Below are 27784 nucleotides of genomic sequence, written 5' to 3' on the forward strand. Positions count from 1 at the left end.
TGTAACAATTCTCTTTTGTTGATACGTTACTGTTTATTTTTAATATCCTTCTCTTTCTTAACCTCTTTCCTTATTTTCTTGTATTTTCTCTTTTATCATACCTATAAGCCCCAAGTGCCCTCTTCTTCAATTTCTTTAAAGATTAAATTATTAAATATCTAATTGAAGAGAAAATAAGTAGAATCAACCAAATCTTGCTTGACAAACCTGATAAGAGTTCTTTGAGGAGGTGATATGGTGGATGGGGAAAATGCAGTGGATGTGGTGTACATGGACTTTAGAAAGCCTTTGACAAGGTATCACGCAGGAGACGATTGGAAAAGATTAAGGGGCATGGAATTAAAGGGAGGGTAGCAAATTGGATTAAAAACTAGTTAGATGGTATGAAAGCTGGAGTAAAAGTTAAAGGCAGTTCTCAGTGGTTGGAAGTGGGCAATGGTGTCCCACATGGTTGTGTTCTGGGACTGCTCTGTTCGCTGTGTACATTATGATTTGGATATAAGGTTCGAAAGAGTAGGTTACAGCTTTGCCAACAATACTAGGATAGGAGGTATATTAAATAATTTTGAGGACCAAGGGAAGCTGAAGGGGGATATTAATAAGATGGTGATATGGGCAAAGAAGTGGCAAATGTCAGTAAATGCAAGGTGGCACGTTAAATTAAAAAAAAAAAAAAAAATAATGTGGAAGAGTAGAGTGATTTGGGAGATCAGATTCAAAAGACATTAAAAGTAGCACCTGAAGTGGATAAGGCCATTAAAAAAAAATAATCGAATAGTGAGTTTATGGCAAGAAGTATAGCATATAAAAGTTGAGATTAAATGGTGGATCTACATAAAATCTTAGTAAAGCCACAGTTAGAGTACTCTGTGCATTTTGGACTCTACAGCATAGGAAGGATGCTGAAGCAATAGAGAAGGATAGTGCAGATTCACTAAGATCTTGTCTGGCATGAAGAAATACTTGAGAAATTGGAGCTGACTTTGTTAGAAAAGAGGAGATAATAGGTGATTTGAGGTACGGTATTTACATTTTGAAGGGATGGGATAAAGTAGATAGAAACAGATGGTTTCCAGTGGTTGAGGGGTCTAGAACGAGGTTACATAGATATGAGATTAAATATAAGGGGGGAAAAATTCAGTTGTTTGCGCCTCCCGTTAGCTCCCCTCAAGACGACGCTAATGGGGCATAAAGCAACTAGCGCTCGGGCGCTGCGATGTTTGCGCCGCTCACTAAATCAACTATAAATTTTGTGGTGGCGCTAAACACTACCGCCACGATCTCCTGCGCTGGCAGATTGTGACGTCAGTCGAGTGTGTAGCGCCCCGTACCAGATATTGAGTGGCGCCTCCTGCCTCACCGCCTGCCGCTAGCAACGACAGGTTGAGGGGAGCGTTTTGCAGTCAGAAAGGGACTGGAGGAGCGCTATTTAAAAGCGACTGCTTCCTGCCTTTTTTTGTTGGTGACATTTTTGCACCACACTTTCTGAGAGAGAGAGACTTCTGGAGAGATTCAACGTTGTGGGTACTGAGCAGCACTTTGCAGGTTCCTTTTTGATTTGCTCTTCCTTGCTTCGCCAGCGCTCTGAGGTAACGTCTCGCTCCTCGGCATTTGCGCCTTAAGACAGGTGTGAAGAGCCTGATTTAGCGCTCCAATCACCTCCAGGGGCGATAAAAGCCAAGTTTGCTGTCGGAGGCGATAATTAGCGCCAGGCGCTAAACTTTGCTAATGGCGCCCCAAACGGAGCGATACTGAATTTTTCCCCCAAGGGATTTAGGACAGAGAGCAGGAGAAACTCTGTTTTTACTCAGGGTATGAGGCTGTGAAATGCACTACTGGAGTTGGTGATTGAAGCAGAGACAATGTCAACATCTAAGAAAATATCAGTTATGTGGTTGAAGGAAAAGTGAATAAAGGGATATGGGAACAGAGCTTACACATAGAATTAGGACTACTGTTCACGTGGAAGATCAACACCAGCCTATACTGCTTGTGCCAAACAGTCTGTTATAATTTATACGTAGCATGGATTTCTGAAAATCTCATAAGTAATGATTATTCAAGTGGCTGAACATTTAAAGAAAAATACCCAAGTAGTTATCGCATGATAGTAAGCTGGTTTAGTTTCGTCTGTCCCTTTAGTACTGAAGATAGATTTTAATATGTCCACCCCTGCCCCACAAAACATTAAAAACCGAAGATTAAAACTCTTACAAATTAAAATTTTGACTGGAAAGAATGTTTGCTTTAATAGCTTTAGGAGTTATTTCAATTTTATTGGTTGCAGCTCTGCTTGGAATCAATGTAATAAACCACTCCCCATTCTCTCCCATTACACAGATGATCTAATCCACAGGACAGCAAGGTGGTGATTTGGTGTGCTAGCATGGAGCTTTGATTTCTCATTGAGTTTCTGACCTGAACTATACGGCTTTAGGAAGATGACTCCCTACAAGGGACAGGAAGAGTTACTACTGGGCTGCTGTGTGTGCGCACGAGCAGCTTAACTGAGGTCTGGAATTGGATCACCTGTCCCATCTGCTTGGTCATAAGAGATATGAGATCATGGGACAATAAAGTGTAATGTACCTTCACAAAAAATGATTCAAGCAGAACATTAAATACAAAAATCTTGATCTGAGCATCTAGTTTTTAATGCTCAGCATTTGAACTGTAGCCTGTGTAAAGATAACTTACACTTAAGAATATGCAGCACAACGTAGGCACCAATTTACATAAGAAGAAAAAACAGCAAATGCTGAAATTCTGGTAAAAACAGACAATGCTGGAAATGCACAGTATTTTCTGGTAGTGACCTCTTCATCAGACCTGGTGAAGGATCTCTACCCAAAACCGCAATCTATCTTTTCTCTTTGTGTGCTGACAGATCTGTTGTGTATTCTAGCCTTTTATTTTAAGCATCAATTTAGTTGAAGTTCCATACTTTGTAATTGTTTACCATCAGCAAAATAGTTATGTGTCTTATCAAGATTCAATTTAGCTTATCTTTATTAATTTTTATAACAAAATAAATACTGTATTGAGCTGTTGGAGGCATTTCAACCTGTAGTATTTGTAGGTTGTGGTGGACACTTACTTGCCAGACCCTCAATTTCTACAACTAGAAGAGAATTCTTGTTCTCCCAGAGTGAAAGATTCTTATTTAATTAGTTTCGTAAGAGAAACTCCTTTAATTAAAAAGCCATGTAACATTACAATAAAATACTGCAACTTGGAAAAATTTATATCTGTCTCATATGATTTTAATGTATATATCAAAGCCCTTTTAAATCTATGTGAAGATCATTTAGATTCTGTTAAACAGGAGAAGAATGATGCTTAATGCTGTACTGGAATAAGAAATGATCCATTGTTACCGTTAACCTCTTGTTGCCAGGGGACACGTTTAATTATTTAAAAACATTTGTGTTCATTTGATCTTATAGCCGGGAGGGGAGGGGGGAGAAACATTTAGTTATATAAAAACATTTGCGGTTTCAAGCAAAAAATGTTGTTGACAAAGCCTGCAACATATAGGCTTTTGCTGCTGTTATAGTAACCTGTTCATTGACAGTAAATTGAGTCAGCTGTGGCTTTTCAATTTGCATAATTTCGACCCATCTCAATGTATTAGCCCTGTGTTTAGAAGAAAATGCTGTGACTTGACTTGATTCAAAACACAATTTCTTTGTAAAATTGTGACAGACTTCTGGCAGCTGTATACGTCCCAGACTCAGAAATTGCGCAAAGCAAAATGTTTGAGATTGAGAAACTAGTTGGATTAATTAATTTTTAGTTTTTAAAAGTGAGACAAAAGAAACCGGTTACATTTTATCATTGAAAATAAGTAGAACATGCTAAGTTTGTGTACCACCATCTTTACAACTGCGAAACATGCTGCTACATTATGAGTGGTGAGGACATTTTTTTTTTAAATCTTGAAAGAAAATGAATGACATAGGGGTTAATTTAAGGCCCTGACCCTGCTGCCCAAGAGGAATGCTTTACTGTGGATGGGTTTGAAAGAATTCTGGTGTATGTTCGTAATGTAATGAAGTTTGACAAACTCTGGCTTTGTTTTAAACTATGGGATTGAGTTTCAGGAACTGTTAACTTGGAACATGTAGTCAGGTTCTAGCAAAATGTGGAATCAATTTGTTCTATGAACATCTTTTTTTCTTTTATAGACTATGCATATAATATATTTATCATTACACATTCATTCTATTTTTGCCAAATAATGTAATATTTTCTTAGTAAAAAGCTAATTTTCTGAACATGAAATATTTGCATGTTTGTTGTACAAAATAAAATGCTTTGTTTGCCATTGGTAAAAGGAGTAACTTTCCTGTTTACCTTGGCTGCTTTGAGGAAAAAAAACAAGTCTCAAAAACCCTACCTGCAAATATTCCTTAAAAAAGCAAAATATTATGGATGCTGGAAATCTGAAATAAAAACAGAAAACGCTGGAAACACTCAGCAGGTCAGGCAGCATCTGTAGAGAGAAACAGTTAATGTTTCATGTCGATGACCTTTCATCAGAACTGGAAGATGTCCGAGATGAACAGCTTTTAAGCAAGTGCAGCGCCAGGGAAAAGGGGGGTGGGGTGAGTTTGGGACGGGAGCACAAAGAACAAGACTTGAAAGGATAAAATGAGTAACCTGATAGAAGCCTTCAAGATTATGAAGGCCTTATGATAATAAAAATAGTGATGAATCATTTCCAGTGGTTGTCAAGGTAACAAGAGGCCACAAATTTAAAATAATCAAAAAATAATTAAAGTGGAGGTTAGAAAAAAAGTCACACAAATGTTGGTTAGACTGTGGATTTCTCTGCCACAAACCATTGAATCAAAGCTCATAAATGATTTAAACAAAGTTAAACAGTTGCTTGAAAAAGAAGAATATGGGGAACAAACAAGAGGATGGGATTAGACTAGATGGCTCATGACAGAAATCATCAGATTTAATTGACTGGCCTGTTTCCATGCTGTGACATTCTATGATTCCAGTTCTTTTTTTCTAGCCTCAAGGGAAATTTAGCTTTCATCCTGGGACAGCTCTTAATGGTCCACTTGTGAGATCAGAGTTTCAAATTGACTCATGTACTTGCAGAGAGCCATGTAGTAGATGTACAAACAATTTCAAATAAAATATATTTTTCTTGTTACGGAAGTATAAGTGAGACCACGGAGAGATTTGTAGAGGAAGTCGAGGATTTTGAAATCCATGTGATGAGCAAATGGGGAATCGGTGAATGTTAGAAATGATGGGGAACTTCGTGCAAATGGTGGAGCTTTGGATGAGTTGGAGTTTGTGTAGGATAGAGCGTGGGTGGCTGGCTAGGAAAGAGTGGAGGAATTGAATCTGGAAAGTGACAGAGCAATGATGAGGGTTTTCAGCGGGGATGGAGGTGAGGTATTCTTAGTGATCGATTTAGGGGTTGAATTTGAAGCTCAACTCGGTTGCCACTGGGATTATCCGGGAGGTTGATGGAATCAGGAGCTAGGATGTGAAGTTTCAGGCAAGAATTGAACAGGATGGTTTTTTAAGTGTTGCCAGTGTATAGTTTGTGGAGGTTCTGGTGCATCCATGATACTGTCACATAGACAATTTAGAAGCTGATGGTGGTGGTGTTGGTATAGATATGGAATCTGACCCCATGCTTAAGGATGATGTCTTAGGCAGCATGAAGAACAGGAAAGAACCTTTGGGAATGCCAGAAGTGACCATGTAGGTGCAGGAGGAGATGACATTACACGAAATTTGCTAATTTGGGAAAGGTAGGAATGAAACTCTGAAAGGGTGATGCTGTGGAGGTGATCCATTTAGTGCATTGTTATGTAGCATTTAACCAATTAAATTGTAGAAAACTATTAAAATGAATTTACAGTATATAACTGTTAATGGCATAGATTTCAAAATGGTAGGGTGGGAGCGGGGGGAGGAGCCATGACCGGCAGTGACCCACAATTTTAATTTGGGCCTCCACATTCAGGTAAGTAAAACTTTTTTTACTTACCTTTTTGGCGATGGCCTCCAATAGTTCCTTTAAAGACCGCTGGTTTGGTTACTGTGTACCTGAGAAAACTGACCACAGCTTGCATGGCGCATGATGCGGTCAGTTGCAAACCAATTTCACAAAGGTGCCTGAAACAGGTGTTAGATTTACAAATGCAGTGGGCCCAATGCCTGTGTCAGGTGGGCACCCTGGACAACTACAAGGCGCCCTAACCAATATGGTGTGCGGTGCACTTCTGATGCAGATTATTTGCATGCCACATTGGACCCTTTAGTGTCTGCTTTGCACCTGAAAAATGTGCAAACCAATTTCTAGGCCAGATTATGTGGGCATTTATCTCATTGCTGTTTGTGGGACCTGGATGTGTTCAGACTGGCTGTTCTGTTTCCCTACATTTTATCAGTGACTACACTTCTAAAATACTTAATTGGCTCAGAAGTACTTTGCGCACACCTGAAATGGGGCTTGCACTAAACTACACCATTCGGTTACAAACCAAATAATTTAAAATATTGAGCCTAAAGTATTTTAATTTCTTAAAATGCCAATCTGGAAACAGCATCACTTGTAATAAAGTTGAACAAATGACTCCTTTGCAATGTTTCATGAAAACATAAATTCTTGTGAAATTTGCAGTTGTGGATTAATGTAATCAGAGATCACTCAATGATTTTTGTTTCGCTAAACTGCTGTTCCTAGATTTTAAAATGATTTGCCAGCAGGCACAATTCACATAATTACTGTAATATATATTATAGCAGTTACTTTAGTACTTTGGCTCATGTATATCAGGGCAGCCAGGTGTTGGAAAGGACAGAATTGTTCAAAGATGAACTCTGATCACCTCAGGTAGAATAAATGGGTAATGATTAATTGTAAATGCTGCCCTCAATTCCAATTCTCTCTTCATACAGTCAAGTTGAGCAATGTACCATGTTAATTCCTATCTTTACTGAACTTATAAATTATTTCTTGCTGGTGCAGATGTTTAAGGTTGTGAATGTGGTTTTTTTTCTTCTTGGTATAATCAATGATTGTATAAGCGGCAGATTAAATTTGTGTTACCTCAACCTAAACATAGGGGTACATTATTGCAAATTTGAACACACTTCTGTAACATACCTTGTATCAGGTAGTGTTCATTTTTTTTCATTTCTGTGGACTGTTCAGGTGTCTCCATGGAACCTTGAGGCTGTGTATAAGGTTTAAATCCATTGCTTCAGTTAATTTGAATATATCTCAAGCAGGTATTGGTGTCCAGATTCAGGATTTATCTATCGCTAGGCAACCGCTCCAGAAACAGCCCTTTTCAAACCTTCAGATCCATGAAATTCAAATAGGACAACAACTTGCATTTATGCAGTGCCTTTGACATAGTAAGTTGTCCTAAGGTGCTTCACAGGAGAAACAGTGAATGAATAAAAAACAGAAGTACAAATGGAAACGGAATTGCCAGGGCTTATGAGGAAAGACTGCATATGGCCCTTGGGCTATTGTTTGAACAGCTTCATATTGATTGAAATAAAAACCAAAGTGCTGGAAACCTCAGCAGGTCAGGCAGCATCTGTGGAGAGAGAAACAGAGTTAACGTTTCAGGTCGGTTACCTTTCATCAGATGGCAAGTTGATTGACATCATGTGCAGAAGCTGTAGAAATTTAGAAAAATATGTTTTCTCTACCCTAATTTTGGACACATATAAAATAGTAAAAATTAAATATTTTGGAGTACTGTAACAGTAATGTTTTCTGAACTTGTTAGCATGCAGATTTTTGTTACACAGATTGTAAATTCTGTCAAATCGAGGCCTTTACTTTATTATGTTCTGATACGTTTACATTTCTTTGGTGGTATGGAATGAAGCGGGCAGAATGAAAGCGGTGGCCTCCTGCTGCCTGAAATCTCACTCCTGCCCGCCGGCCTCCAATTCCAAGTTAAGCCTGACTTGGATCCAAAATAAAACCACTTTACTCCAATGTTACAGTGCATAGTGTAAATGTAGCCTTCTACACGCTTGCTACAGTATTTATCAACTATACTTCATGGTAATTAGTAATGAAAACAGTCAATTAAAAAAAAAAAAAAATATATTTATTTGCATTTCTATTCTACATGAGTAAAGCAATGCGAGCAAGTGATTTAGTCTGTTGTAAAGATCCTTAATGACTGGGCTTTGGGAAGATGCAGTTGTGGCTCCTCTGATGCCTGGGGGTGGAGGGAGTAGTTAGTTATATAAACAAAACCAGGAAAGTTCTGATAGAGATAGCAGTGAAAGGCTATGTGGTGTGTTGTTGACTTGTGCCATAGTTCCCGATTATTATTAAACATACTCTGTTCTTCGTGCCTGGAGTTTGTTTCAAAGCTGTTGAAGATGCTATAATCTGGTGCTGTCCATAGATCTTCATGTTGCACAGTGCGATTATTTTTTTTAAAGCTATAATCCACAGCCCTTCAATGTCTCGATTCCTGAGACATTCACTAGTCAGGGTATAGTGATCTGTTTCAGCTTGAATAATAGCGATATGTTACTGCCTGTAAGAGTGAACATGAACTTTCAACATAAAAGTAATCTTGCACAAGACTGCAGACCTCTTCCATGACATACTATGATAAAAATCCAGAATCTGCTACCATTGCGAAGGAAATTTCATATCAGTCACCCGCTGATGACCTTCAAGAACATAGTGCTGCTCCTGATTCTCTCTCCAGTATCTCATATCCAGGTCTAAATAGGGGCAATCTATTTGCGGCCTGTTGGCACTGAAGTAACAGTATAATGTTGGTAAACATGTCTGATCTGGCAGGACAAATTATGCAGTGGTCATAATCACTAGATTACCTTGTCTACCGTTGACTTCCAGAGAACCAGAATGTGGTTTTAATTGCTCTTTTCGAAGAGGGAAAATTCAGTGAGAATTTGTCTCGTATAACTCACAATTTCTCTTTGACACTTCAATCATAAATCTAATTGCTTCTCACTTGAATTGAAGGTCAAGTAATCTTTGCTGTGTTACAATCAAATTCCACTCTAGGGCCCCGATTTTCGGCTTGTGTGGGGAATGGTTGGATTTCCCCGAATGTGGGGTTTCTGACACACAAAAAAAAGTGTTAGCCAGCTCCACGCAATTTTCCCTCAAGTGGCCAATTAATTCCCAGCATGTCGGAAGCCTTGCTAATTGTCCAATTCGAGTCAGAAATCCCCACAGTATTATTATGTCCGTGTATAATTGAGACACGGACTGCAGGAGTTGATTATAGCAAGTCTTTACTGAATGGAGACAACATGGAAACTGAAACTACAGAAGCCTGCTAGGGCCTTTTATACAGGGGTGGTCACTGCCGGTACTGCAGTCTGAGACCAGTTATTCCCTTAAAGGTACATACACAACAATTCCTCCCCTTTTAGATAAACAGTACATAACATTCATTTAACAACTAAATAATAACTAATTACAATTACGGTTGCTAGATACATTGGTTGAAGTTAAGCAATTATAAGTTCAGTCTTTGAGGAGGCTTCCTGATTCTGTCTGGATAACGCCTCTTTGGGATATCAGGTTCTTCTGGCAAGGTTGAGTCGGGATCAATGTCGTTGTTTGGTTCGTCTGCTTCCAATATCACCGATTCTGCGGTAGATGCAATTGGTACTTCGGTTTCACCGCCAGGTGTATCAGATCGTGGTGTGGAGTTGACGTTTTCCAGTGACTCTAGAATCTGGTCAGCATGGCGTCTTACAATGCTCTCTCCAACGTCCACGGTATACATTAGAGGTCCTTGCCGTGTATAGATCGTTCCTGGCTGCCATTTCTCTGTGTGGTAGTCCCGGGCCAAAACTGGTTGACCTATCTTAAAACTCCTGGTCGGCCTTTCATTCATATTCTGAAACTGCCTGTTCTCCACACCTCTTCTGACGTTTGGCTTAACCAAATCCAAGCGGCATCGTAGTCTTCGATTGAAGAACATCATGGCTGGAGTTTGGTTGGTAACCGCATGTGTCGCATTCCGGTAGGCAAACAAGAAGTTATCCACCTTGTGTTGTAGGGGTATATCTTCATTACACATTGCCTTGATAGCCTTCTTGAATGTTTGAACAAACCTCTCGGCCAATCCATTAGTGGCTGGATGATATGGGGCGGATGTGTGATGCTTAACACCATTGTTCTTTCCTCCGGAACTCTTCAGACACAAACTGTGGTCCATTGTCAGAGCAAATCTGTTCAGGTAGCCCATTCCTGGCGAATATGGTTCGTAAGACTGTGATCGTTTTTTCTGTGGTGGTTGAGGACATTTTTATTACCTCTGGCCACTTTGAATGTGCATCCACCGCAATTAAAAACATCGAGTCCATAAAGGGACCAGCAAAATCAATGTGCACCCTTTGCCTTGTAGATGAGGGCCACTCCCATGGATGTAAAGGGGCTTGTGGTGGGGTGTTTTGGACCTTCCTGTACAGCTCTTGGTCATCTCTTCGATTTCTCTATCGATTCCCGGCCACCACACAAACGCTCTGGCTAAGTTCTTCATTTTTACCCCTCCCAGATGACCCTCATGAAGCTCATTGAGCACTCTATCCTTCAATTTGGGTGGAATTACTACTCTGGATCCACACATCAAGGTTCCTCTGCACACTGACAGCTGTTCTCTTCTCGGCGAGAATGCTGGCAGCAGTGGTTCGCCATGTGCTGGCCATCCCTTCACCGTTAAATCATAGACCCAGGAGAGTGTCGGGTCATTTCGTGTTTCCTTTTCTATGTTTGCATTCGTCACAGGGAGACATTCGACTATGGTCGAGTGGAATAACTCCACTGGATCCACTGCCAGTTCTTCTTCCACCGTCGGCAACGGTAGGCACGACAATCCATCAGCATTCCCATGCTGCTTAGTTCCTTTTGTACTCGATGTCATATTGGTGTGCCCCTAGGAAAAGGGACCACCTCTGTAGCCGTTGTGCCGTCATTATCGGTACGCCCTTCTGAGGGTTGAAAATGGAGACGAGAGGTTGATGATCAGTTAGTAGAGTAAATTTCTGACCGTGCAGGTAGTGATTGAACTTCTTCACCCCCCACACCAGGCTGAGGGCCTCTCTGTCAATCTGGGCGTAGTTACGCTCGGCTGAAGTTAACGAGCGTGACGCAAAAGCTATCGGCCTCTCTGAACCATCAAGGAATTTATATGACAGCACCGCCCCAATGCTGTAGGGAGACGCATCACACGCCAGTCTTGTCGGTAGTGATGGGTTGTAGTGAGCCAATACTTCTCTTGAAGTGATTAGGTCCTTACTCTTCTGAAAGGCCCGCTTGCATTCATCGCTCCATTTCCATGCTACTCCCGTTCGTAGTAGGGCGTTCAGTGGATGCAGAATTGTGGACAAATTCGGCAAAAACTTATGGTAGTAATTCACCAATCCGAGGAATTACCTCAGTTGCGACACATTTTCAGGCGCTGGAGCCTTAACTACCGCTTCGATTTTGTCAGGGGACTTATTCAACCCCTCTTCATCAATCACGTGGCCACAATACGATATCTGTTTCTTAAAAAACTCGCACTTGGGGCGATTGGCTTGTAGCCCATGTTCACGTAGTCTAGTGAGCACCTGCTCTAGGTTGGCAAGGTGTTCATTTGTCATCTTCACCTGTCACTAGGATGTCGTCCAAGTAACACTGAGTCCCCGGAATTCCTTGCAGGACTTGTTCCATCGCTCTTTGCCATATCGCCGGAGCTGATGCTACTCCGAATACCAGTCGATTATACTGGTAAAGACCTTTGTGAGTGTTTATCGTGAGATACTTCCTAGAGGATTCTTCAACCTCCATCTGCAAATATGCTTGTGCTAGGTCAATTTTTGTAAAACACTTCCCTCCAGATAGTGAGGCGAAGATATCTTCTATCCTTGGAAGAGGATATTGTACTGTATGAAGGAGTGGGTTCACCGTCACCTTGAAGTCCCCACAGATGCGAACCTTCCTTGGCTCCTCAGACTTATTGTTTAACGTTTTCTTCATGACGGGAACGATGGGTGTCGCCCACTCGCTCCAGTCTACCTTAGATAACACGCCTGCATTCTCCAGATTCTCCAGCTCTGCCTCGACGGCTGGGCGAATTGCATATGGTACCGGTCTTGCTTTGAAAAATTTGGGAATTGCATTCTCTTCTATTTTTATCGAGGCGGTTACGCCTTTGAGTGCCCAGTTCTTGTTGAAATACCTCTTTGGCATCAGCTAAGATTGTTGACAATCGTCCAGGAATGACGTCGTCATCCTTTTTACCAGCCATCGTCAGTGCCTGAATGGAGTGCCAGTCTAAACTTATCTTTCTGATCCATTCACGTCCCAATAACGGTGGTCCACCATCTTGCAGAATGTAGAGATACAATTTCCGTATTTTCTTGCCGTTGTATTCGACAGGCACCCTTATTTTTCCTCTGGGGTATACTTTTTGCCCCGTATACGTCTTCAAGACAATGGATGTCTCTCAAGGGTATGTGTGAGAATAGCCGCTCGTAGTCTCGTCGATTCATGACGGTTAGAGCTGATCCTGTATCCAACTCCATCTTGACCTGGGACCCCGCTATCGTGAGGGTGACCCAAATGGTTCGGTGATCCTCTTTTGCGATTACGTTGTGAAGTTTGAGACAGCTTAGTCTCTTGTTCCCGGATTCACTATCGCTCATCTGGTCTTCGGAACTACTGTCCGTCATCTTTTGTACTTTCCTGTACGGTTCCTTAGTAGCCTTTTTGTTGTCGTTGGTCTTCTTCCCAGACCTGCAAACTCGTGCAATGTGTCCCATCTTTCCGCATTGCCTGCATATTTTGTCCTTGGACCAGCAGTCCTCCTGGTCATGGTTTGTTCTGCCGCAGCGATAACATTTTGCAAATCCCCGTGTCATTTCGTGGGTGCCGTATTCCTGTGGCTTTTGTTGTATTTCCGCAGCTCCCCTTGCTGCTGCTTCATACGATACTGCCACGCTGAAAGCCTTATCTAGCGTCAACCCTTTCTGGGTTCCTTCACTCAGGAGTCCACAGACAAATTTCTCCCGTAAGGTATCTGCCAGTCCTGCTCCGAACTGGCAGTGCTTTGATAGCTTGCGTAGTTCCGTAAGGTAATCAGCATTGCTCTCATCTTTATGCTGATTTCTCCTGTGGAATTTAAATCTTTCTGCTATCAGCAGTGGTGTAGGATTTAGGTGTTCCTGTAGGATAGCAACAATTTCGTTAAAACTCTTCGCCTTCGGTTTGGCTGGAGTAATCAGGTCCCGCAATAGGCCGTACGTTCTTGCGCCCATTAAATTTAGCAATACCGATGCCTTTTTCTCTTCGGCTATTTCGTTTGCCTCGCAATATACCTCGACTCTTTCCACATACGTGGTCCAGTCTTCTATTGCATTATCGAAGGCAGTGATATCGCCAGTCTTTGGCATCTTGAAAATCTAAGATGGCGCCTTCGTCCCCGATGGATCAAAATGGTGCCTCCCATGCTTTTCCTTCTTCCCCGCCGAGTTAAGATGGCGCCTCCCGCGCTTTACCGCCGCTGCTGTCAACGCTGTTGCTGGCGATTACATTTATTTTTCTATCGCGCTTCAATATTTGCTCCGTTAATTGAAGAACCGTTCCCGTCGTGGAGCGGACCCTCTGGGACACTTCCCTCCCTCTTAGGTCCGAACGCTGCCTGTCTTCGAAGCACCGGCCGCGCCCTGTGTGTGTCTCTCTCTCTCTCTCTCTCTCTGCTTCCCGACTCGCTGCCCGGCCCCGTTGCAGAGCCACCCGATCGAGCTCTAGCCCGCCGCAGCCCAGGAAGGATCAGTGCACTACCTGCCACCAGCCCGATTAGCTGAGAAACCGCAGACTGGAGAACCAAGCCTGGCTCTCAACAGTCTCTCCTGCACTTTTCAATTCGATGATTTGGAGGGCGGTTGCCCACTGTCAACGCCCATTTCTCGAGTTTCTTTGGATTTTTTTTTTTTTTCTGGCTTCGACCTTCAATAACATCGTCTGAGGTGCTGCCGAGTTGCAGGTAAGTACGTTCCTTACTCGTCGCCAGTATTATGTCCGTGTATAATTGAGACACGGACTGCAGGAGTTGATTATAACAAGTCTTTACTGAATGGAGACAACCTGGAAACTGAAACTACAGAAGCCTGCTAGGGCCTTTTATACAGGGGTGGTCACTGCTGGTACTGCAGTCTGAGACCAGTTATTCCCTTAAAGGTACATACACAACAAGTATGTTCCAGAGAGTCTGAAATAAAAGTAGCCATTACATTAGCACACCAACTTGAGTGTTTCAGACATAACAGATCTGAATGTCATGATTTCAAACCCCATTCCAGAGACTTGAACACACAATCCAAGCTGACACCTCAGTGTGAGCTTCCGACCACACATCCGCAGCATAACTAAGAACGCCTATTTCCACCTTCGTAACATCGCCTGTCTCCGCCCTTGCCTCAGCTCATCCGCTGCTGAAACCCTAATTCATGCCTTTGTTACCTCTAGACTTGACTATTCCAACTGGCCTCCCACATTCCACCCTACGTAAACTTGAGGTCATCCAAAACTTGGCTGCCCGTGTCCTAACTCGCACCAAGTCCCGTTCACCCATCTCCCCTGTGCTCGCTGACCTACATTGACTCCCGGTTAAGCAACGCCTCGATTTCAATATTCTCATCCTTGTTTTCAAATCCCTCTGTGGCCTCGCCCCTCCCTATCTCTGTAATCTCCTTCAGCCCTACCCCCCACCCCCCCCCCCCCCCCCCCGAGACATCTGCACTTCTCTAATTCTGACCTCATGAGCATCCCTGATTTATAATCGTTCAACCATTGGTGGCCGTGCCTTCTGTTACCTAGGCCCTAAGCTCTGGAATTCTCTGCCTAAACCTCTCCACCTCGCTACCTCTCTTTCCTCCTTTAAGACGCTCCTTAAAACCTGCCTCTTTGACCACGCTTTTGGTCACCTGTCCAAATTTCTCCTTATGTAGCTCAGTGTCAAATAATTTGTCTTTTACGCCTCCTGTGAAGCGCCTTGGGACGTTTTACTACGTTGAAGACGCTATATAAATACAAGTTGTTGTAGTGCTGAGAGAGTGTTGCACTGTTGGAGGTTCAATCTTTTAAATGAGACATTAAAGCGAGGCCCCGTCTGTTTGCTCAAGCTGGACGTAAAGGATCCCATGGCATTATTTGAATAAGAGCAATAGAATTCTCCTGGTCAATCTTTATCCCTCAATCACCGCCACTAAAACAGATTATCTGGTTACTTGTCTCATTGCTGTTTGTGAGACTTTGCTGTGCACAAATTGGCTGTCGTGTTTGCCTACATTACAACAATGACTACACTTCAAAAAGTACTTTATTGGCTGTGAAGCACTTTTTGACGTCCTGAGGACATGAAAGGCACTGTATTAATGCAAGCTCTTTCTTTATTTAGGATTGATGGCAAGAAGTTCTTTACATAAATCAATTCAATTCAATTCAATTCAATTTTATTTGTCATATATGCAGCAGACGTGTGTACTGCACAATGAAATGTTGATTTTTACGAGTCCTCCCAACATTGGAATAAATATGGCATAACAATGATAAAAATACTAATAGAAATACAGTAATAATAAATAAAACAACAGTAATAAATAATAAATTATTCGTTCATGAGTCTTATGGCCTGGGGGTAGAAGCTGTTTCGAAACCTGCTGGTACGAGACCATATGCTTCGGTATCTCTTGCCAGACTGGAGCAGGGCGAAGAGGTTGTGGCTGGGGTGGCTCGCGTCTTTAATGATTCTCAGGGCCTTCCTCCGGCACACCTCGGGGTAGATATCCTGCACAGCAGGTAGTTTAATTCCTATAGTTGTTGTGCAGCTTTCACCACCATCTGTAGAGCCTAGCGATCTGTGGCGGTGCAGTTGCCATACCAGGTAGTGATGCAGCCGGACAGGATACTCTCGATGGTGCACCGGTAGAAGTTGGTGAGAATCTGGGGGGCCATTCCAAATTTCTTCAGTCTCCTGAGGAAGAACAGGCGTTGGTATGCCTTCTTGGTTACGACGTCGATGTGATGGGACCACGTTAAGTCCTCCGTAATGAATACACCCAGGAATTTGAAGCTGCTGATCCTCTCCACCTCAGCCCCTTCGATGTAGATTGGGGTGTGTCCCTCCCCCTGCCGCTTCCTGTAGTCCACGATCATCTCCTTTGTTTTGCTGATGTTGAGGGAGAGGTTGTTGTACTTGCACCATTCTCCTAGGGCTCTTACCTCCTCCCTGTAGCCTGTCTCCTCACCATCTGTGATCAGGCCTACAATGGTAGTGTCATCAGCAAACTTGATGATGGAGTTGGAGTTGTGCATGGCCACGCAATCGTGAGTAAACAGGGAGTACAGAAGGGGGCTGAGCGCACAACCCTGGGGAGCTCCAGTGTTCAGGATCAGTGTGGAGGAGGTGTTACTGCCTATTTTCACCACCTGGGGTCTGCCCGACAGGAAGTCCAGGATCCAGTTGCATAGGGAGGTGTTAAGTCCTAGCTCACAGCTTGTTGACAAGCCTGGAGGGGATAATGGTATTGAATGCTGAACTATAATCAATGAACAACATTCTCACATAGGTGTTCCTCTTATCCAGGTGTGATAAGGCAGTGTGCAGTACAGTGGCGATGGCATCATCCCTAGATCTGTTTGGGCGGTAGGCAAATTGGAGTGGGTCCAGTGTGTCAGGTAGTAACAAGTTGATGTGGGTTTTGACCAGCCTCTCAAAGCACTTCATGATGACAGAAGTGACTGCTATGGGGCGGTAGTCGTTTAAACAGGTTACTTTTGTTTTTTTGGGGACTGGAATAACCGATGTCATCTTGAAGCGGGTGGGGACTACAGACTGGTACAGTGAACGGTTGAATATATCCGTAAACATGGCTGCCAGCTGGTCAGCGCATGCTCTAAGGACACGCCCAGGGATTCCATCTGGACCGGGTGCTTTGTGGGTGTTCACTCTCTTAAAGGTCTTGCTCACGTCAGCCACGGAGATTGAGAAGACCCGGTCATGATTAAAATTTCTGGGTGGGTTAGTGGAGGCAACAACCTTGATGTAATTTAAGAGATAGCTTGATGCTGAGATAAGGCAGACTGTAGGATTTCCTAAATGGTAGAGCTACGATAGACCAAATGGCCTTCCTTCTCCATATTTTTAAAATCCATTCTGGGGATATGGGCATCACTAGCAAGGCAACATTTATTGCCCATTCTTATTTGCACTTGAGAAGGTGGTGGTGAGCCGCTGCCTTGAACGACTGCAGCCCATGTGGTGAAGGGACTCCAACTGTGCTGTTCGGTAGGGAGTTCCAGGAATTTGACCCAGCGACCATGAATGAATGGCAATATATATCCAAGTTGGGGTGATGTGTGACTTGGAGGTCATGGTGTTCCCATGCACCTGCTGTACTTGTCCTTCTAGGTGGTGGAGGCCACAGGTTTGGGAGTTTCACATTTATTTTGTGATAGATGAATGGATGAGTTCAACACCACAGATAAACCCAACCCTTAACTGGCTTTATCACTTCCCTGTAGAAGAGAGAAAACCTGGTAAGAGGATGGCAGTTCTGTCCCCCATTGGGCAAGTAATTCCCCTTCCCTGAGGTCTAGCAGTCACTCCCTAATGCTTGCACTAGAGAGGGCCAAATGTTTGAAAACTGGCAACTTGCTGCTTCTGCAGATAGTAAAAGCTGTCCTGGTTTTGACTCTAATAAATTCTAGCTGCAGACATATAAACTTGTTTGTTATATGAATTTTCCTGTATGTAGAAAACTATGCAAACTAATTTAATCCTTGTGGTTTAAATACAGATTTTGAACAAGAGAGGCTGACAATGAAATCTAATGACTGCAACTCCGAAATTATTGGTAACATCAGCAAACTACAGGTAACGACTAAATATTGCATCTTCCATCTATCAGTGACTTGTCTTTTTGAAAGTGTTCAATATAAAAATGAAAGCTTTAAATTACTGCACTCAGAGAACCGGTGAGAGCAAATCCAGCCGTGATTGGTGATGAAATTCTTTCTGTGCTAACTATCTCCATCTGGTTTTCTGCTATGCTTGACTTGGGAATGATTAACGTTGACAGTAGGTGGTAAAAGTGAAAAGCGTACCATTCTTTAGCATTGACATCTCTCACTCTGTTGAGGATGAAAACGTATCGGTGTGAACAGGGGGAATTAAAATTGAATCAGAGTTGCAACTGTTTTAGGGGAACGAAAATCAAGCATGGGAATTTAAAAGCAAATTTAGCAAGCTGCACTCTCAGCACAGAGATTGACTAGACAGAAGAATGAGCTAGCGATGGCTTAGAACTCTAGTTCTGATGTTCCAACCTGGCACTCTCTTCCAGCGAGGCTCTGCACTGGCAGAATTTTACTTTTAATTTTGTGTCTCGATTTTTGTCCTCAGAAATCTATACTCCTTTCAGTAAAAATCTGGATTGAATTGCTGCTGCGGAGAAGGAGCTGAAGCATATCCAGTACCATAGATGCCAGTGGATGGTGGTTGAGTTGATTGTTATTGTATTTAACATACACAGCAGGTTCTGACCTGCCAGGGCTAGCCTTGAAAGCTGTGGAATGTGCACAAGTTTCAGTCGCCAAAATGTGTGACGATGTATTTCACTGAAAGCAGTGGCCTTGCATGTAAGGACGTGTTTGGTGTAATACAATAATCAAGTCAGACAGGACAGTTGCATATTAAACAAAAACTATCTGCCTTCACCACATGCACTGTTGGTGCAGTGTCTCCCCACGCAATTTATTTTCGATAGCTTTCTTTGCTAAAGCATCAAAGTATGTTCTGTCTGTATTTATGTAGATGTGCATCCCAAAGTCTTTTTCTGTGCTTCCTCTTTGTGTTTGCCTTTATTTTTGAATGTGAAGTGTGAAAAAGAGGTCAAGAGCGGACAAAGAGGGAGAAGTTGAGCAAGGTGAAGAGTAAGGAGTAATAACAATGCAAACTGAGGTATAAAATAGAGGACTGAATCAGGGACTAGGTTTGAAAAGGAATCAAGTCACATAGAGAGCCAGAAGAATTCTAGTTTGTATTAAAGACAGAAATATAGTGGAAATGAAGCATTATAGGATCGGAACTGGTTCTGTTGCATGACAAGGTGCCAAGACATTGGCTGTTTAGTTTTATCTCTTGATGATGACTTGTCTCTTGGCAAGGGTGCATCCTGCACATGAGAACTAAAAAATGTCATACCTTTGCAGTACTAATGCACCCACTCCACTGACTGCAAACACAGATTTCTTAATCACTCTCCTCTGTGTCCATGATTCTCTCACTGATTCTACCAAGTAGGTTTAACAGTGAGATAGTGGAAAGAAAGCACTTGCATTTATATAGCATTTGCATTTATATACTGTAGCACTTTTTATATCTTCAGGCAGTCCCAAAGCACTTTAATCCAATGAGTTACTTTTTGAAGTATAGGAAATTGCAACAACCAGTTTCGCACAGGTAGCTTTCCACAAACAGCAATAAGATAATTGCCAATTAATCAAAAAATGTTTTGGTGGTGTTGTGTGAAAGATGGTGTTGTTTGGTTGCCAGGGCACGGGAAGAATTCCCCTGCTATTTTCAAAATCATACTATGGGATCTTTTCCATCTACCTGAAAAGGCAAACAGGGCCTTTGTTTAATGTCTCACCCGAAAGATGGTAGCATGCCCGAAGACGTTGGCAAGAGGCCCAAGCCAAATTTGGCATCAGGCCTCACTTGAATAAAACGGGCCAGGTGCGTTGGCCAATCAAGTGTCCCGATGTAGCTTGCCGGTCAGGGCTTGAGGCATTCCGGCTGCCTTCAACGTTGAACTTGCTGAGGGGGGCGAGCCCGGACTGACAGCGGCCCGCAGTAGTTTTGTGGAGCCAGATGAACTATTAAAATGTTTTCTGGCTGTTTTTTGAGCAGCCTCCAGCGGGCCCATTCAAGACCCGGAACAACTGGGCGGAGCAGGTGCGGCGTAAGAGTCACCTATTTGTGGACTTATTTTGATTGGTGTCCTGCAACTGCCATCAGGACCCCGATTTGCATATGCAAGGTTCCTAATGCTTAATTCAGGTGGATGCCTTGCACACCTAGAAGTCATCAGCCGGCGCCCGTCCGGAGGAGATCGGGCACAGGATATCGCAAAACCAAATTGACCCCCCACAATGTTGATTTTACTCCTTAAAAAAAACAGGCAGAGTGATGTTAAAATTCTCACCCAGTATCTCCCAACAATTGCTCCAACAGCACTGCATGGAAATGTTATCCTATATTATTTGCTGAAGTGTTAAAGTGGAGCTTGAACCCACAGTCTCCTAACTTGAAGACACGAGTGCTACCACTGAAGCAAGCTGGCACAGGGAAAGAAAGCTAAGTTGAAAAACACAAAATGAATTGCATCTCGGTAAAGAAATAATAATAAAATAATAAAAAAAACTTTTTCCAGATTCCTTTGGGTACCCAAGCACAAGGTCAGTACTAGTTTTTGAGCTCTGTCGTTTGTATCTATGACCAGATTACTAAGGCATCTATCTTTTGGATGATATGTTAAACCTGGTGGACGTAAAAGATCCCATGGCACAATTTGAAGAAAAGCAGGGGGTTCTCATGATGTCCTGCTAAACATTCCTCCCTTGGCCAACACTTCTAAAAATAGATCATCAGGTGATTCACTTATTTGTTGTTGGTGGGATCTTGCTTTGCACCAATTTCTTTAATTTGCATACATAACAGTGACTGCATTTAAAAAATAATCCACTTGTAAAGTGTTTTGTGTCATCGTCAGGACAGGATGATTACTGATGGTAATGTTATGGATTGACATTAAAACAGAAAGTTTGCCAATTCCTGTTGTATATGTATAGGCACGAACTGACTGAAATGAATCAGGGCTTTCACATAACTGAAGATGGCTCCATGTCACTAAGCTTTAACTCTTTTTTTGGTTGGAGTTTTTTTTTAAAAAGCAACTTTGTGAGAAACACAAGGGGTATAAATCATTTTCTTTTAAAAGCTTTCCCCCACGTACTGTTCCCTTTTTAAAGGCTGACTCTCTTTCACCTTGTGCCCTGACGGTGAAGGCGTGGTTTGATCTCGTTCACTCGTGAAAGGAATAAAAGCATAATGTGATTCTTGGAATAATTTGGCTGGAAATGAGAACATCTCTGCTTTAAGACATTTGACAATGACATATTAAATAAGTTTAATTCTTAAAAATATTTTTGAATGTATTTAAATTTGAAAGCTTGCATCAAAAGAAAGCTAGTCATGATAAAACTACAAGAAGAGTATACAACCGGCACCTCATTACAACAAGCAAGCCAATGAGCTCTTTTTTAGGTTCTGGGAGATGGATTAGAGTCAGCTAAGATGCCATTGGGTTGACAGTAGGGGTTGGGCTAACCGTTGAGGGCAAGTTAGAGTCAGGCTCACAATTTGAGTTGGTGCAGGGTTGCCCTGACATGAGGAATTGGGTTTAGGCCAGACTAACAGCTAGAATCAGGTTGGAGTTGGGGATGAGGGAATCTTTCTAGGGAGTTCAACACTAAAGGCCCAATTCTGACCCTGCCTGCCTGACTGGACTGGGGAAGGTGGATGGTTAAAATGGTGTTTGGACACTTACCCAACCCGTTTGCACAGCTGCCATTTTAACTGCTTGGTTTTTGGTAACATCGGGAATTTCCATCGTGGGCAGGCAGAGGCCTCATTAATATTTAACAGTCGAGGTTGTCGAAATCTGGACTCTCAATGGGACTCTGAAACGATCAACTCCAGTAGATGTTCTTTTAATAAATTTTTACTTGCCGCAAGGAGAGCGTCCCGCTCAGTCAAAGGCTAAGCAGAGACTCTCTCCAGAATTACAGATTAACAACATATTTATACAGTAAAGTAAACAGGTTATGGTTTCATCATGTGTCTTTCAAGTCAGACAAAGGGACAAGGAGTTCTTCAATTCTTAACTAAGTTTCTACATATTTCTAAAGTCTGGTGCAGAGAAAGACTATTGATAATACAATTGTTACGTCCGTGTATAATAAGAAACGGACTGCGGCGAACGGTACAACAGAGGTCTACTCAACGTGGTTCAAACTGCAACTGAACTGTACAGATTACTACTCAGTGTTATATACAGGTGTGGTCACGGCCGGTACTTACAGTATACATGAGCTGTACAAAGTAGTTCCCTCCTTAAAGGTACATACATTACAATTCCTCCCCTTTTAGATTAACAGTACCATAACACTCATTTAACAATTAAATATCAAACTAATTACAATTAACACTTTTAACATGCAACATTAGCTGAAAATAGTCTATTTACAAATTCAGTCTTTGGGGAGGCTTCCTGATCCTTTCTGGATAGCGCCTTTCCCGAGTGTCTTGCTCTTGGTGCGGAGGCGATTCTGGCCCCCTGTCGTCGGTTGGTTCATCAGCTTCCGATGCTACTGTTTCTGGGGTAGATGCGACCTGTACGTCGGGTTCATCACCAGGTACGTATGGGCGAGGCATGGGGTTGACTTGTTCCTGTGACTCTAGGATCTGGTCAGCATAGCGTCTCACGATGCTCTCCCCAACGTCCACTGTGTACATTAGTGGGCCCTGCCGTGTGCATATCGTTCCTGGCTGCCATTTTTCTGTTCGGTAGTCGCGGGCCAAAATTGGTTTCCCTACATTGAAGCTCCTTGTTGGCTTCTCATGGATGTGCTGGAATTGCTTACTCTCAACATCTCTTCGTACATTTGGTCTGAGCAAATCCAGGCGAGATCTTAACCTTCAGTTAAAGAACATCATGGCTGGGGCCTGGTTGGTGACTGCATATGTCGCATTCCGGTAGGCGAACAGGAAATTGTCCACCTTGTGCTGCAGCGGAATGTTGTCATTGTACATAGCCTTTATTGCCTTCTTAAAGGTTTGTACGAACCTCTCAGCCAATCCATTTGTGGCTGGATGATACGGGGCGGATGTGTAATGCCTTACCCCATTCTTTTTCAAGAACCTCCGGAACTCTTCGGACACAAACTGTGGTCCGTTGTCGGAGCAAATCTGTTCTGGCAAGCCATTCCTGGCAAAAATGGTCCGTAGGACTGCAATAGTTTTCTCCGTGGTGGTGGAGGACATTTTGATGACCTCAGGCCATTTCGAGTGCGCATCCACAGCTATTAAGAACATTGAGTCCATGAATGGACCAGCAAAATCAATATGCACCCGTTGCCATGGAGATGAGGGCCACTCCCATGGGTGTAGAGGGGCATGTGGTGGTGCATTTTGGACCTTCTGGCATCCTGAGCAGCTCTTTGTCAGGTCCTCGATTTGCTGATCGATTCCTGGCCACCACACATAAGCCCTGGCTAGGCTTTTCATTTTTACCCCTCCCAGATGACCCTCATGAAGTTCATTGAGCACTCTACCCCTTAACTTGGGTGGAATTACCACTCGGGATCCACACATCAAGGTCCCCCGGCACACTGACAGCTGTTCTCTCCTTGTTGAGAATGCTGGCAACAGTGAGTCGCCATGTGCTGGCCATCCCTTCACCGTCAAATCATATACCCGAGACAGTGTCGGGTCATTTCGGGTTTCCTTTTCGATACAAGCGTTAGTTACCGGTAGGTATTCAACTATAGTCGAATGGAATATTTCGACAGGATCCACTGCTGGTGCTTCCTCTGCAGTAGGCAGTGGCAGGCGTGATAGCCCATCAGCATTTCCATGCTGTTCCGTGCCCTTCTATTCAATCTCATAGTGGTGCGCCCCTAGAAAAAGTGACCATCTTTGTAGTCGTTGCGCAGTCATCACCGGAACGCCCTTCTTCGGATTAAAAATGGAGACAAGAGGCTGGTGATCAGTCAGCAAGGTGAATTTCTGCCCGTGCAGATAGTGATTGAACTTTTTCACTCCCCACACTAGGCTGAGGGCCTCCCTGTCAATCTGGGCGTAGTTACGCTCGGCTGAGGTTAGTGATCGTGACGCAAAGGCTATTGGCCTCTCTGAGCTGTCCGAGAATTTGTGCAACAGCACCGCTCCAATGCCGTAGGGTGACGCATCACATGCCAACTGAATTGGTAATGCTGGGTTGTAATGGGCCAATACCTCTTTCGATGTGATTAGTGTTTTGCTCTTCTGGAAAGCTCGTCTACATTCGTCACTCCACTTCCATGGCACCCCAGTTTGCAGTAGGGTGTTCAGTGGGTGTAGTATTGTAGACAAATTTGGCAAGAACTTATGGTAGTAGTTTACCAGCCCGAGGAACGACCTCAGTTGTGACACATTTTCCGGTGCTGGAGCCTTGACTACTGCCTCAATCTTCTCTGGGGACTTATGTAACCCCTCTTTATCGATAACGTGGCCACAATACGAGATCTGTTTTCTAAAAAACTCGCATTTGGGGCTGTTAGCTCGGAGCCCATATTCCTGCAATCTAGTGAGCACCTGCTCCAGGTTGGCGAGGTGATCACTGTCATTTTCGCCCGTGACCAGGATGTCGCCCAAATAACACTGGGTCCCTGGGATCCCTTGCAGGACTTGTTCCATTGCCCTCTGCCAAATAGCCGGAGCTGATGCTACCCCGAATACCAGCCGGTTGTATTGGTAGAGACCTTTTATGGGTGTTGATTGTGAGGTATTTTTTTGATGCTTCTTCTACCTCCATTTGCAGATACGCCTGGGCCAGATCAATCTTAGTGAAGCGTTTCCCTCCAGATAGCGAGGCGAAAATATCTTCAATCTGCGGAGGTGGATATTGTACGGTGTGAAGGACCGGGTTCACTGTTACCTTAAAGTCCCCACAGATGCGAACCTTCCTTGGTTCCCCAGGCGTGCTGCTCAACGACTTTTTCATCACAGGGACGATGGGTGTAGCCCACTCGCTCCAGTCTACCTTGGACAGTACACCTGAACGTTCCAGACTCTCCAGCTCTGCTTTGACGGCTGGGCGGATCGCATAAAAATTTAAAAAATTTTGGGCTTGCGTTTTCTTCAATTTTAATCGTCGCTGTCATGTCTTTTAGTGTTCCGAGTCCTTGCTGGAGCACTTCTTTCGCGTCAGGATCTTTGACAGTCGCCCAGGTGTGACGTCGTCATCCTTTTTGTCAGCCACAGTCAGTGCCTGTATGGAATGCCAATCCAGTTGTATTTTCCGGATCCATTCACGTCCCAGTAATGGTGGTCCTCCATCTTGCAATACATACAGGTCTAGTTTTGGTGTTTCCTTACCGTTATATATAACGGTCACCCTTATTTTTCCTTTGGGGTAGACTTTTTGCCCCGTGTACATCTTCAAAATAATTTTTGTGTCTCTCAAGGGTATGTGTGAGAGTAGCCGCTCGTAGTCCCGTCGGTTTATGACTGTTAGAGCTGATCCTGTGTCCAATTCCATCTTTACCTGGACTCCTGCTATCTTGAGAGTGACCCAAATGGTTCGGTGATCCTCCGTTGTGATCACATTGTGTAGTTTCAGACAACTCAGTTCCCTGCTTTCGGAGTCGTTATCACTCTTTTGTTCGTCTGAACTATTCTCCGTTATCTTGTGTACCTTCTTGTACTTCCCTTTGGTCGGTTTCTTATTGCTGGTTTTCTTTCCCGACCTGCAGACTCGTGCTATGTGTCCTACTTTTCCACACTGTCTGCACACTTTGTCTTTGAACCAGCAATCATTCTGGTCGTGTGTTGTTCTGCCGCAGCGATAGCACTTCTCTGTTCCATATGACATTTCGTTTGTGCCATATTCTTGCAGTCTCTGTTGTATCTCTGCAGCGCCCCGTGCTGCTGCTTCATATGATACCGCAATGCTGAAAGCCTTTTCCAGCGTAAGGTCCTTTTCAGATAAAAGCCATTTCTGGGTTCCTTCACTTTGAAGCCCACATACAAACTTGTCCCTTAAGGTATCTGCCAGTCCCGCTCCAAACTGGCAGTGTTCCGATAGTTTGCGCAGTTCTGTTAAATAATCAGCATTGCTTTCATCCTTATGCTGGTTCCGTTTGTGAAACTTGAATCTTTCTGCTATCAGCAACAGTGTGGGGTTTAAATGTTCCTTTAGTATCGTTACTATGTCTTCAAAACTCTTTTCCATTGGCTTCGTTGGGGTTACTAGATTTCGTAATAAACCATACGTCTTTGCACCCATTAAATTTAACAATACCGACGCTTTCTTGTCATCTAACACCTCATTTGCCTTGCAGTACACCTCTATTCGTTCGACATATGTAGTCCAATCTTCGACTTCATTGTCAAATGCGGTGATACTGCCACTCTTCGGCATTTTGGGTGTGGTTTAAAATGGCGTCTCCCAATGGCTTAAAATGGCGTCTCCCGCGCTTTCCTTCCTCCCCCGCTGCTGCCAACGCCGCTCTCGGCGGTCCTCGTGGCAATGGCGGCGCCTCGTGGGTTTCTGCACGTCTCTCTCTCCCTCTCTCCGACGCTGCTCGGCCCCTGAACACCGGCTGCGCCCTGTGCGCTCTTCCCTCTCTCTCCCCGTCGACGCTGCTCGGCCCTTTGCTGTGCCGCTCGGTCGGGCTCTAGCCCGCCGCCGTCCGGGAAGGGTCTGCGCACTACCTGTTGCCAGCCCGTTTTGCTGGACCACCTCGACTGGAAAGCCAAGCCTGGCTCTCGACAGCCTCCCCCGCAATTCTTGAGTGTCTGCCGGATGACTGGTCGGTTGCCCGTGGTCGACGCCCGAGTCTCTGGCCTTGACCTCCAATCCACTGATCTCCAGGAACGAATCCCCGGGAGGTGATGCAGAGTTGCAGGTAGGTTCGAACCTGCCTCGTCGCCAATGTTACGTCCGTGTATAATAAGAAACGGACTGCGGAGAACGGTACAACAGATGTTTACTCAACGTGGCTCAAACTGCAACTGAACTGTACAGATTACTACTCGGCGTTATATACAGGTGTGGTCACTGCCGGTACTACAGTATACATGAGCTGTACAAAGTAGTTCCCCCCTTAAAGGTACATACATTACAACAATGGGTAGTTATTTATTCTAGACTATTTAATTAAGTCTATCTGGTGGCCAAGCCTCTGGCCAGGTGGCTTGCATAAGGTTCCCTTTACTCATGTAAATGGTCTTTGTTTACAACGCAGATAAGCAACGGTTTACAGTGTTTAGTCAAGGAAGGAAGGAATGTTTAAGGAAGGAATAGAGGACATTTCTGCAGAGGCTTCTGGGAGGACCGGGACTCCATTTTGTTTGTCAAAAAGGGGCACATGTAACTATATTCAGCTTTAAAAGGTACATTTGCACAAGGTCCAATGCCGTCATTCATACCCCAAAGTGATTTTAACTGCCGATCGTTGCTGTGATGCTTATTTCCAGACCTTCATTTTTTAAAAGTTCCCTTGTGGGCCAGGAGCAGCGGGATGTTCCTTTCTGGGCCCCACAAGGGAACCTTGGGCCACTAGGGCCCAGGGCTTTCCTTCCTCTCCCCTGACCAAGATTACCTCCGGACCCACTCTCACTACTTGCCTCAGTCTTGGGGACCGTTCCCATGAGTCCCCAGTGCCGGCCTCCTGCCATGCAAAATAAAATCCCGCTCCCGGCCACCTCATCATTCCTGCCAGGTTCAGGTGGGAATCCTTCCTTCATCATGGTAAAAGGCCTGGGAGTTAAAATGGCCCAGGCATCACGCCGATGGTATTATGGGCACTTCCCGTCTACCTCAGCTCTCGCATGATGCACTCAAACATCGGGGCATAAGTCTTCCATACTGTATAGCTCAACACTTTGTCATTATTTATCATTTTGCTAGA

General features: G+C 43.8%; 1 protein-coding gene across 1 annotated transcript in view; it reads left to right on the forward strand.

Annotated features, from left to right (window-relative positions):
• Positions 1–27784, forward strand: part of LOC147108756 (DNA (cytosine-5)-methyltransferase 3A-like) — a 289893-nt gene that overhangs the window by 5277 nt on the left and 256832 nt on the right. The window contains exon 2 of the mRNA XM_086005535.1: positions 17845–17921. Within this exon, the coding sequence (XP_085861661.1) occupies positions 17868–17921 (54 nt within the window). The 5' untranslated portion in view covers positions 17845–17867. The remainder of the gene's footprint in view (positions 1–17844; positions 17922–27784) is intronic.

Source organism: Somniosus microcephalus, chromosome 13, assembly GCF_052327205.1.
Source record: "Somniosus microcephalus isolate GS21.2 chromosome 13, FLI_Smic_1.0, whole genome shotgun sequence".
Taxonomy (NCBI): Eukaryota; Metazoa; Chordata; class Chondrichthyes; order Squaliformes; family Somniosidae; genus Somniosus; species Somniosus microcephalus.